At 42.7% G+C, this 12,876-nt stretch overlaps 1 protein-coding gene across 1 annotated transcript in view; it reads right to left on the reverse strand.

Moving 5' to 3' along the window:
* efna2a (ephrin-A2a) overlaps window positions 1-12,652 on the reverse strand; it is an 81,327-nt gene extending 68,675 nt beyond the window's left edge. Inside the window, exon 1 of the mRNA XM_042436818.1 lies at window positions 11,584-12,652. Within this exon, the coding sequence (XP_042292752.1) occupies window positions 11,584-11,726 (143 nt within the window). The 5' untranslated portion in view covers window positions 11,727-12,652. The remainder of the gene's footprint in view (window positions 1-11,583) is intronic.
* Window positions 12,653-12,876: the final 224 nt, after the last annotated feature.

Raw genomic sequence — 12,876 nt, forward strand, 5'->3', positions numbered from 1 at the left:
CAAGGTAGCGGGGCGTCCATAGCTGGCTTGGAATTAGATGATTTCTCCCTGCCTTGTCCGATGGATTACAATGCAAATGATTCACTCGCTCTTTCTTTTGTTTGACTCTCCACTCCTACTGTTTGAAAATCTACTGGGGATTTTTTTTGGATGAAGATGAAAAACCGGTTTTCATTATTGCACCAGCACACGCACGCGTTCTGTGAGTGTACGCGTAACACATGCATACAAATTCGAGCCACGAATCTCGTGTCGCTATTGTGCAGTCTGACAAGGAGAAAATAACCCTGTTGTTCATAAATACATGACCCAAACATTTTTTTAGCACAAACTTGGTTGCCAAATTGTTTTGTAAAAAAAAAAAGGTGATTATCAGTGTGAAAGTTACCGGGGTCACTGAGTTCGGTCTTACCTTGGATGATGCCAAGTGGAAAACGGGGAGGGGCAGCATTCGCATGACTAAAATCCAGCCTTCACCTCATCCTCCTCATCTTTAAAGCACATCTTCTCTTCCTCCATTTTAAATGCCAACTTTCTCATTCTAAAAGCTGTGTGCGTCAGAGGGCATCTTTAACACCAGGCGAGGCTCCATGCTGAAAACCAGTGTTTCCCCCTGTAAAACCAGCCCCTCGACATTCACCTGCTGGGACCATCCGACCATGTGTTTATAGCTGCTTTCTCTCCAACTACACTGCTGTATGTCTGCCTAAATCATACCTCCAGAAGTAATGTTCCTCTTCCTCCATCTTTCTCATCACCCTCAATTTCTACCACTTTTCCTCTCTTTTTCCACCTAATTTCTCTTTCCTCTGCATCTCTCCACCTTTGCTTTGATTCTTCTTCCGACTTCACAAACTCTCTCTACACTCATCTTGTTTCTTCTCTGAAAGGAACATTTTGAAAAATTCAAGTGGTTTTCTCTTTGTTATACACTCAACTTTTTGTCCTTCTTCATATTCATGCTCTGAGTGTCCCTAATCCTTCAAGTAGATCTCTCTATTTCCCTTTCACGTTTTTTGTCTCTCAGGGCCAGTCTGAGGCATAGCCAGACACAGTTGCACAGTATGTATTATTATCAGTCTCCAGCTGGTCTATATGAAGAGTGAGCGGCCGAGGTCCCATCAGAGGATCATGCAGACAGAACTGAAACGGTCCGATTCTTTCGCTCGGCTAACACAATCAGCACAACCAGCCAGGACCTGAGGAAAAGTATTAGAGGGGAGCGGAAACACGGATGGAACAGGAATGACAATGCACATTGTTCACTATGTATTGGGTGCAGTCTGGCATCTTTCATATTCTAGGCTTGTATCTCCCTATTTTGTCCTCTCTTATTCATGCTTTCATTCTTTCATCCTGTCTGTTGGCCTCTCCGTCTCTTCTTAAAACCCCCCGGCTCACTGACTCTCTCTATCTCCTGGCTCGAACTGTTTCTCTCTCTGTCTTCATTAAAAACAACAACTCCTGGGATCTCCCCAGGTTGTTTCGGAGTGCTTACATCATCATTTCTATTATCTTTTATTAAAAAGACAATTACATCTGATTGACAAGAGCCGTGACACTGTTTACATAAAAGTTGGTAAACTCTTCAAGTAAAGGCACAAAAACTGAAGTTATTGTGCTTGGCCCTAAACACCTTAGAAACACATTATCTAATGATAAAGCTGCTCTGGATGGCATTACCCTGGCCTCCAGCACCACCGTAAGGAATCTGGGAGTTATCTTTGATCAGGATATGTCCTTTAACTCCCACATAAATCAAATTTCAAGGACTGCCTTTTTTCACTTACGTAATATCACAAAAATCAGGCACATCCTGTCCCAAAAAGATGCAGAAAAACTAGTTCACGCATTTGTTACTTCTAGGCTGGATTATTGCAATTCCTTATTATCAGGCTGCCCTAACAAGTCTCTAAAGACTCTCCAGCTGGTCCAGAATGCAGCTGCACGTGTATTGACTAAAACTAGAAAAAGAGACCACATTTCTCCCATTTTAGCTTCACTACATTGGCTTCCTGTAAAATCTAGAATAGAATTTAAAATCCTTCTCCTAACTTACAAAGCCCTTAATGGTCAGGCACCATCATATCTTGAAGAGCTCATAATACCGTATTATCCCACTAGAACACTGCGCTCCCAGTATGCAGGCTTACTGGTGGTCCCTACAGTCTTTAAAAGTAGAATGGGAGGCAGAGCCTTCAGCTATCAGGCTCCTCTTCTATGGAACCATCTACCGGATTCAGTCCGGGGTGCAGACACCCTCTCTATGTTTAAGAGTAGGCTTAAAACTTTCCTTTTTGATAAAGCTTATAGTTAGGGCCGACCAGGCTCGCCTTGGATCAGCCCTTAGTTATGCTGCTATAGGCCTAGACTACTGGGGGACTTCCCATGATGCACTGAGCTCCTCTCTCCTCCTCCTCCTCTCCATCTGTATGCATTCATGTAACATCAATGCTTGTCACTAACTTTGCTTCTTCCCCGGAGTTTTTTGTGCTTTCTCATCTCACAGAAAAACCTGACTCCCGGGCCGAACCTTCGCGGTCCTTCACAGTCCTGATGGCATCCTTCCCTGGCTGTTGCTGCTTGTGCTTGTTGTTGTTTGTTGTTGTCATTGTTTTTCTTCTGTCCCCCCTCCCCCTTTCCCTCTCTCTTTCTCTCTCTCAACCCAACCGGTCAAAGCAGATGGCCGCCCACCAAGAGCCGGGGTCTGCTTGAGGTTTCTACCCGTTAAAGGGGAGTTTTTCCTTACCGCTGTCGCCAAGTGCTTGCTCATGGGGGAACTGTTGGGTCTCTGTAAATTAAAGAGTATGGTCTGACCTGCTCTATGTGAAAAGTGCCTTGAGATGACTTCTGTTGTGATATGGCGCTATATAAATAAAGATTGATTGATTGATTGATTGATTGCCATCACTGCCATAGTCATTATCATCAACAAACCTCATTAGTGGAAGGTAGCAACAGAAGCAGCAGTACTGCAGCGTAATATCTTTACTCGCTCTTTCAACCTGCTCCTCTGCATGAACAATCAAACGTGGGGGGAAGATAAGTCAACATTTCATATTGCATTAGAAATACACAGCCATGCTGCTGACATACTAAACAAATCATTACGCTCCTATGGGCAGATCAAATGATGGTGATATTTTGCAGCATGCATAGACACTCTGGGGCAGGATTGAAAATCTGAAAAAGGGCACCTTTTTGTGAAAAATGCATGGGAGAGGTTGGTTTCATGTGCTCTAGGGGAAGTTTTTTTTTGGGGGGGGAGGGGTGTTACCATGAAAAATAAATCATTTCTAAGACAAGGATTATGATTCTAAGCCACTACCTCCATACCTTCATAACAGGAAAAGTAAAATCTTTAATCCTAAAGTGAAGGGAAGATATTGTTGCAACAGTAAAATGAAATCCTGTGGCTGGAGATTTTTCTGACATTGATTTTCTGTTCTAATTGTTAGACGCACTGACAGTAGACGGTGTGACACATGACTGGCAGTGCAAATTAGTGCAGGAGCCCTGGGTTGCTATCAGCTTGTCAAGAAGAGGTGCTCAATGGAAGATCAAGTGTCATACATGGTAGAAATAGAAGAGAAAAAAAAAATCCAAAAGTTACAAATAAAATATATATATTACCAGTTTACTGGGCATGATTTTCCTCTATATATGCCATATACAATGAATCTTTTTTAAATGTGCTTTTAAAAATACAAACTCTGTTTTTAAAATACAACCAAGATACCATGAATAAGAAGGCGTGGCTGTGACAACATTTGAATGTTTATGATTGACAGTTTCTTGGTAGAGGCTCCCTAACTTCCTGTGAGCGTCAGTCCATTAATGTTCATTAGCAAACTACCATTTAGTTGAGTTTATTTTAGGGTGGTTGATAATACAAAGCAATATTTATGTCTCAGCTAGTTTGTCAAGGGTAACACGGAGTCTAAAACTAATTATTATTTTTATGATTAATTAATCAGTTGTTTACTTTTTCCATTACTTAAGTAATTGTTTGGTCTACAAAATGACAGAAAATAGTAATAAAATGCACATCACTCTTACTGAGAACCCAAGCTGACGACTTAAAATACGGCTTTTCAAAGCAAACATTTTGGCTTGTCACAGCAGGAGAAGCACAGGTGTAATTAATCACATTAACGATGCTGTGCCTGCAAGTCAGCATGCACAGTGAGCCTGGCTCTAGAACACCTAAATGTAATTAAGACATCATTAATATTAATAGCTACACCTTTGTTTGACAAGTCAAAATGTCTGCTGTTAAAAACAGTCTAGCTATTTTCAATTTACAATGATTTAAAATATAGAGAAACATCAAATCCTCACATTTTTGAGAAGCTGGAGCTGATCAATGTTTGACATTTTTGCTCGATAAAGGACTCCAACATTAATTGATTATCAAAACTGTCATTTAACTAACTAATTGCTCCAGCATTCAAGTCTAGAACTTCTTTCCATTGTGGCCCTTGAAGCTACATAATCCAATCGAAATTAAATTTCAAGCAGAGCAGATGGTCACACTGAGCCTGATAGCATCCTGCTACACAACACGAGACCCACATTAGCTTTCCTGCAAACGTCTCCTTATCTAACTTACAAACATGAACACACGTCTTGTCCTGCACCTTAGCTCGTTGAAAGAACCACCAAAGAAACACCTAGAAAAGTGCACCTCTAACGTCAATTAGCAGGCTAGGTAGCTAATTGTCTGCTCAGCCACAGCACATTAAACAGCATGTTAACATACCTGAAAATGCCACCTTGGACCTGTTACATGCTGGTTTGCTCTTCAAAATCCCTGCTAGCGACACACTGTCTGTCCATGACTTGTAGCTGCAGTTTGTTTACTTGTCTCTGTTCTGTAAGGTGTAACCATAGACTGTATAAAAATAATGGACTTAGCCACCATGACGTCACCCATTGGCTTGTGGACTCCCATTTTAAAGCCTCAAGTTTGGCATTTTGACTGTGGCCATCTTTTGGAGCCAGAAGTGATGAGAAGTGACCATATTTGGATGAGAGCGTGGGGCTGTGATACACCCTTCTTTATCGATTATTTTACTCTAAATGGGGCCATAATGTACTAAATGAATATCATGCTGTATCGAAGAAGACTTGATACTAGCGATTGAGACCATAAACTCATTAGGAAAGTGTTTACTGAGGTAATAAATCAAGGGAGAAGTAGGGTTGTTTTCTCATAGACTACTATACAAACATGACTTCTTTTTGGAGCCAGTGGAGTCGCTCCCTGCTAGCTGTTAGAGAGAATGCAGGTTTAAGGCCATGTGTTGAATCCACTTTTCAAACCCAGAGCTACCTGCTTGACAGTAACACCCATAACCTGCCAGCTACTGTCAATCAAACAAATCTCTGACATGTCCACCAACCAGCTGAGACAAAAAGGAGCATTTCTGACATTTTTCCTTCATTCGATAAAACACAAAACTATTAACAATACATTAAAAAAACCCGTTCACATTATTCTTGAGACTTTGCAAAAGGTACCAGTATTAATGCTTTTTTGGGTGACTTCTTCAATCTGAGTCAGGAGGTAGTAAGTGTTTCATCATACATGGCACAATTTTGATGTGTCTTAGCCCTTCTTTAGAAAACCCATACAATTACACTGTATGTTTCCTCTCTCTCTCTCTCAGCTGAGTCAGAATTATGTTTTCTTTATTGAACAAACACAAAATAAGGTTTTATCAAACAAGTCTTTGACTTTCATACCAAAACTACCTGAAATGACTAGTTTACTTTATATCAGCTGCAAAACTCTTTTGCCTTAATTCCCCTGAATATTTAGATGACCTCCTCCTGCCAATCACTGTACTAAATCTGCTGATGACTAAGATCAGCTACACTAGATCTTGTTATGTAACTGTGTCTCCTGCTGACAAGGGAGAAATAATTTGCGAGGTAGGAGCCCTGACTTTAATTACTTGAAGTATCACTTTTAGCTTGATGTGAGGGGCTCTGGATTCCACAGATAACTCGAGGCTCCCTACATGAACCATAGCAGCGCTGACATCTGAAACAAATACATACATGTTCCAATCATGTAGGTCATAGCAAAGATATGTAACCTGATGTAGTGCAGCTTTGTGTGTATGTATAGAAAGAAATGTTGCCCGAGGCAGTGTGGACAGTGTAGGGTCCTGTGCAAGAAAAAACATTCTAACCATATCCCAACGGGACAAGAGAGGGGGGGAGGGAGGGTGTGCGAGGAGTCGTGATACAAGAGAGAGAGGAGATAAGAGAGAGTGGAAGATGAGAGCTTGATAGAAAGACACAAAGACAGAGAGACAGTGAGGAAGAAAGATGGAGAGAAGGAGAGGTGGAGTGGTGGAGTGGGTGGTGTTGGTTGTGGCGGCAGTGGGAAGATGGATTTAACCCAGGGCAGGTTTGAGTCTGACAAACTGTCAGTAACTGAGAGGGGGTGACTACAAGTCTACATGTAAATTGGATGCAAATCTATGTGTGTGTGTGTCTGTCTGTGTGTATGTGTGTGGTAGGGCTGAGGAAGTGCTAGTGACTACACATATCACTGGGCGCCACAGGGGACACAACGACAAGACAGTGTGTGGGTTTATGTGTGGCGTGCTGATTGTGTGTACGGACAGCGTGTCTGTTACGTGTGCGTGTGGATGCTTGTGTGTGGTGCGTGCAATATGAAACTTTCTGCGTGCACTAGTATATGTATGTGTGAGTGTGTGGGTGCTCTGCGCATAAGACACTTCTTCCTCAAAGACTGTGTGGGTGCAAGTGTGTTTGGATGTGTGTCTCCAAGGAGATAGATTCTGTCCCATAGAATGAGTGTGTCGTCAACCATCAGTGCTTCTCACTGACACGGAGTTCCTCAAAGACACAGAGATGAAGAGAGAGGAGGAACAAAGAAGAAAAGGAAAAGAAAGTCTTTTGAAGGATAAACCATGGGATTAGATAAGGTGCTCCTTCTGGACCATTGAGCCAGTGTATGTGTGTGTGTGTGTGTATGTGTGTGTGTGTGTGTGTGTGTGTAGGAGAGCCCATTGCTCTGAGCACATTAGCTGCTCGGGGTGAACAAAGCCCCCTCACCTGCAAGCTTTATAATATGGGCCTGGGAGCCAGAAGGGGGCTCAGTGTGTGTGTGTGTGCATGTGTTTTTGTGATGTGTGTGTGTGTGTGTGCGCAATGACAGGCCAGTAAATAGAAAAATGGAGGCTGCCTAACCTTGTATTCAATGGACAGCCATTCTGGTTGTAGTTGATTGTGTGTGTACATGTGTGTGAGTTTGTGACCTAAATATAGCTGCCACTGGTGTAGACGTGCATACGTGTACGCATGTGTGTGTTCCTTCTATGTGACATAAATCCCTTTATGTGGGTCTGGCAGATTTCCAGATCCTGTCCTAATGTTGCAGTATTGTTGTGATAATGTGCATTATGGTACTTTGTTACTGTGCAGCATCACATATCTCATCACAACAGGAGGATGGACAACACTCCAAGAGTGTGTGAGTGCCGCTCCCCCGCCGTGACCAAAAGTGGCTGGAGCTGTTTGAATTGGATTATCTGATACATTTTCTATTATCCAGCAAGACCTTGAAAGAAATAGGCCTGCTGAGAGCCAGAGACCTTGATATAAAGGGTTGGGCCAATTTGTACTATGCTTCCTCTCCTAAATAGGAGCGTTTGTTTAACTCATTTTATTTACTTATGCGGGTTAGTCTCACTGAGATCAAGGAGCTCCTAAACAGACCTGGCCAACATATTGGCAGCACAATTCATTAGCGGGTAAAAAAAAAAACCAAACAATTAAAACGTGTCAGCGTGGAGGGTGATGAATCCCAGAAAAGCAGACGAGAGAAAAATAGAGCAAGCAAGAATGTGGTAGACAGAGAGGAAGTAGACAAACATTAATGGAAGCAATTGAAACATCATCAGTATTGGGAAATATGGGGCAACAGTGTCCATAGCAACAGAAAAAAAAAACACAGATAGTTTCAGTTTTATGTGATTTTGAGATATCTGCTTTTGAACCTTCTACCACCCCGCCAATAAAATGGGGCTAAATAGAATTTCATTTCAGCTGCTCAAAACATTGGAAAATTAAATTTGGAAAAAAAAGTGTACATGGGGACAACTTATTTGAAGTAACTGGGGCATCACTGTTGGAAAGACAAGTTGCTATGGGAACTTTTTAATGTAATTTTTTCAATGCATTGAGCACTGCACCACCATTATATTCAAAATCTCAGCACATAACATCTAAACTATCTGCATGACTATATGTGTCTAGAGCCATGTAGAAAAATATTTGTTTTGTAACTGAGATGAACCCTTTAAAAAAACTCTACTGGTGAGAGGGTGTGTGTATGATACCTGGCAGCAAGTATGACACATCTTTATAAAGCTAATATGCCGGCTGTGAGGCAAATTAAAGTCACAGAGGTCACTCGTCACATCCTAAAGTTTAGGGTTACAATTTGTAAAATGGATCCAATGATAAATCGAGTCCATTGTTAAATGATAAGATACCAAAAGGTGCTTCATGCTTTAGCTAAAGAAAAAGTCATAACAAAAGAAAGGACATTAGTGCTGGCTACATCAGCCACATTTTTTTGGCAGTATTTCAGAAAAGTTCTCCACTATGTTATGACTTGTCACTTCATGCACTTTCCTACATCCCCTTCTTTGGAAAAAGAAAATGTATGCTAGTTCTAAAAAAAAAAACAAAAAAAACCCAGTGTGATTATCAATTCAACAAATTCAAAGTCAGTACTTGTGACCTTGTAGAGAACACCCTTCTTATGTTGTTTTGGTGGGAGCAAACTTTTGATGAACACAAGAGTCAACACATCCTGATAGCTCGATACAAGCTGTGTGGTCGGTGTTGTGTGATCAATTAAGACGCACAGCTGTTCGTTTTACCAGCTGTTTGTACCATTTCCGTGCCTCAGACAATAGCTGCTGTTTGGACATGATACATTATTCCTGCATTTAGTGTCTGAGCCACTCATCAGTTCTCGGTGACTAAATCACCATCCAGTGTATTAACAATTGAGAAGTGAGATGTTTTAGAAATATTTGTGCAGGAATTATACTTCATCTGTCAGATATTACCCTACATTAAATGTGTCATGGAGGACATGAGACTGCACGGAAAAGAGAAGTAAGAAAGTTCAATTTACATTCTACCTTTTTTTTCTTGCTAAATTTCACCTGGGGAATACTAGCTAACACCACTCAACATACCATAGTTCGACTTCATGCTAAGTTAATTATGGCTTAATTATGGTATTTGGATTGCGCTTATCTTGAACAGCGAGCTGGATGGAGACTCATATCTCACTTTCTCTCAGACATGTTGACATCTAGTTACACTGAGATGAATGTGACTGTTATAAACTGCTAAAAAAAATATGTAAACATGAAAATATTGTAATGTTGTAAACACAATAAATATATCTTGAATATGCCAACTCACTGCATGCATTAAATTGTTCTCACCAAAGATATTGCTGAGATCTGGGAAGCCAACGCCATCTCTACGAGTCAGACGGGGCAGGAAACGAGCAGTTAGACGATCAGACAGGTTATAAACAATCTAAAATGTTCAGACAGATTATCTAAACCATTTAATTAGGAGGTTAAACCACAAGTGAGTGCACAAAATGTCAGATATAATCTCTCACTGCGAAGCAAAACTGTGCGCACAACTACACCGAGCATGGTAGTCTATACACCGAGATGTATGTTTACGACGGACAATTTGGGTAATAATACCTGTCAAAATGTCTGATTGCTTGTGTTTCTTGCCTCATTGCACTTCTTTTTAGAGATGAATTCTCAGATCTCAGCCACCACTGACATGGTGAATACAGTCTTATTATGCCCAACAGGAATGAAAGCCAAAGCTAGAAAAATAAAACCCAAGTTGTAATAAACTGGAATCATCCTTTAAATATTTCACGAACCGCCTTGATTTTAGTGTCTGAGCTCTTGTCTCTTTGCCAGTGGCCTAGTGTCTCCGAAACTAGTCGTAATCCTCAAAGTTTAAAAAGAGAAATTATCTTCATATTAAAGTTGAGGATTGAATGCTGTCAGTGGATGGTCCTCACAAGTACAGCGGGACTGAATTGTGTGTGTGTGCGGAAAAGGGCGCAGCATGAGCAATGACAGTGCCAGGGTCTAACAGGGGGAACCAACCTCGCCAGGGCTCCAGAGCCTAGATTCATTGCTTTAGTAGCAATGCATTTTTGATGTGCCCCCTTTTCTGCTTCAACTTCTCCGTACGACCCTGACGGAATAACAGCGCCCCCAGCAACCGTCCATACAGCTTAAATTTACCCTGTGACGTTTGCAGTGTGTAGGTGTTTGTGTGTGTGTGTGTGTTGAGGAAGAAGGAGCACAGAGAGACGAAAAGTAAGACAGAAAGAGAGAGAGAGAGAGAGAGAGAGAGAGAGAGAGAGAGGCGGCGAGAAAGGGAGAAAATGTTCCCCTTTGCCTGTTAAATATTTGAGAAGCCTTCTGTGGAAAAGTGATGCAGTCAGGGACAGGCCTGTTAGCTCAGTGTGTGTGTGTCTGTGTGTGTGTGTGTGTGTGTGTGTGGGGTTGGTTGATGCAGAGAGAGAGACAGTGCCGTTAGTTTGGACTAATTCAGCTGTGAGCAAGCGAGAGGGAGCACTTTCACTGTTTATTTATCTACCTGGGAGAGAGAGGGAGGCCAAAAGGAAGAGAGAGAGAGTGAGAGAGAGAGGGAGAAGAAGAGGAAGTGGTGAGAAAGAGAGAGAGGAGGAGGCTGGCCAGGTTGTCACAAACCATTAGACAGACGGACCCAGTGTGCTCTGCCCCATATCAATGAGAGAGGCCTGGCTTAAGACAAGTGTGTGTGTGTGCGCGAGTGTGTGTGTGTGTCTGTTAATGTGTGTGTACGTGTGTGCAGCTTTGTGCACATGTGTGTTTGTTTATTTATGGATGTGGTTTTTGCACAAGTGCTTGCAATTGAGAGATAATTAATGTGCGCTTGTGTTTACTGGCACAAGTCGCTGAAAGTGGCAGAAAGAAAGGTAAAGGCTTTGAGAGAGTGAGTGTGTGTGTGTGTGTGAGAGAGAGAGGGGGTTGAGAGGGAGAGAGAGAGAGAGAGGGAGTAAATCTCTAGACATTGATGAGAGGAGAAGGCAGGATGCCCTCATTGTCTAAGACAAAAGGAGCTCCCTGTGCCACAGAACAAAATATTCAGTGTGCCTGCACATGCATACACACACACACACTTCCACTTGCCACCTATGTGTGTTTGTGTGTGTTCTTTCTCATTGTAAATAAAACATCATTATTAAAATATTTGGCCAACGCACTGCTGAAACAGGGACAGATGGGATAAAATGTTAAAAAAGACTGATGTGGTCAGACAGATGTGCCAGAAAAGAAGAAGTGTTCCTTTTAGATATCAAGGTTCAGCTGCATGCTGGGAATATTTATAATTATTTTAAGAGCCATACACGTCAGGGAGGTAGACAACAAACAGTGTTTCAAACACACACACACACACACACCTTTAGGAATAACTCCTACAAAAACTCACTTGGGGTTGGAGCTGTTCCAGTAGACAGCGTGTCTGTCAAATATGATCTTCTCCTCTGCCCACACGGACACCCAGGACAGTATGGTCAGCACCACCACCTCCATCACACACCTTTGCCCGAGCTGGTACAACATCATAGACATCCAGGGGGACTCTCTCTCTCTCTCTCTCTCTCTCTCTCTAAGTGGGATCAGGCTGTCACTGCGCTGCTGCTGCTGCTGCAGAAATCCTCTCTAGATCATTAATGTCCGTCTGCGCGTCTTTGGACAAATCGGATCGGCGGTTCATGGATCGTTAACTGGCTTGGTGCGAGTTCCGATAACCCAAAGGGTGTTTCAAGTCATACTGAATGGCTGAAATTCACTTTCAAACTTGGTCGGCCGCGGACAGAACAGCGGGATTCACATGATATTTACAAGCGCGTCGTCGGCGGGATGCTGCGAGTGCGTCTCCTCTGCAAGGTCCGAAACTTTTCTCCCATTACGCGCAGCCGGGGAGATAGATGCGCCAAACGGGATTAGATCCTCTCTTTCTCCCAAAAAAATAGTTATCTAGACTCCAGAATTCATCCGAGGTTTGTAATTTTATCAGCGATATCGTTGCGCAAAAGCAGACATGACATCGGCCGTCATATTTGTTTATCTGTGTTGGGCATTCAGCCTGGCGTATGCTTTGTTCCGCTGCTCTCACAACGAAAATCTATTCACAGGCTGACCAAAAGCCTAAAACTGCACACGCTTCACCTTTTTCTCTTAAAGCAGTTCAAGGAAATACATCCAAAAAAAAGACGAACGCGCTCCTCTCCCGTTATTTTCTGTTCAAACTTATCACACCATGAGAACTGCGAAACGAGAGCATCCTTTCTCACACAACCACGGGCTCTCGCAGCATCTCAACTTGGTGATCCCTCCGCTGTCACTGGCTCTAATCCAATGTGACTCCGGTCGCGGCGGTGCGCCTTCACTTCTGTGCGTCACGCTGACCGGCGCAGCCAGGGGAGCCGTTGATGATCACAGCTTTAATCCGAACATGCTCCCATGCAACCTCCACCTATGGCGGCAACAACAACACTCACCGGCACCCTGATTCGGTGTAAGTAAACCCCCCCTCCCCCCTCTTGGTCTCTCTCTCTTTCTTTCTTTCTTTCTGCGCGGGCGGGGTCTGTAGCCGTGCCGTGCCGCGCTCCCTCTGGGGACTCGGTGCTGGCTGACTCACTGCGCCCTGGCTATATGCTGCCCAGCCAGGGATGTATAGAGTAAACTGATAACGTTTGTTTTATTTTAGAAAGTTAAC

This window comes from Thunnus maccoyii, chromosome 16, assembly GCF_910596095.1.
Source record: "Thunnus maccoyii chromosome 16, fThuMac1.1, whole genome shotgun sequence".
Lineage (NCBI taxonomy): Eukaryota > Metazoa > Chordata > Actinopteri > Scombriformes > Scombridae > Thunnus > Thunnus maccoyii.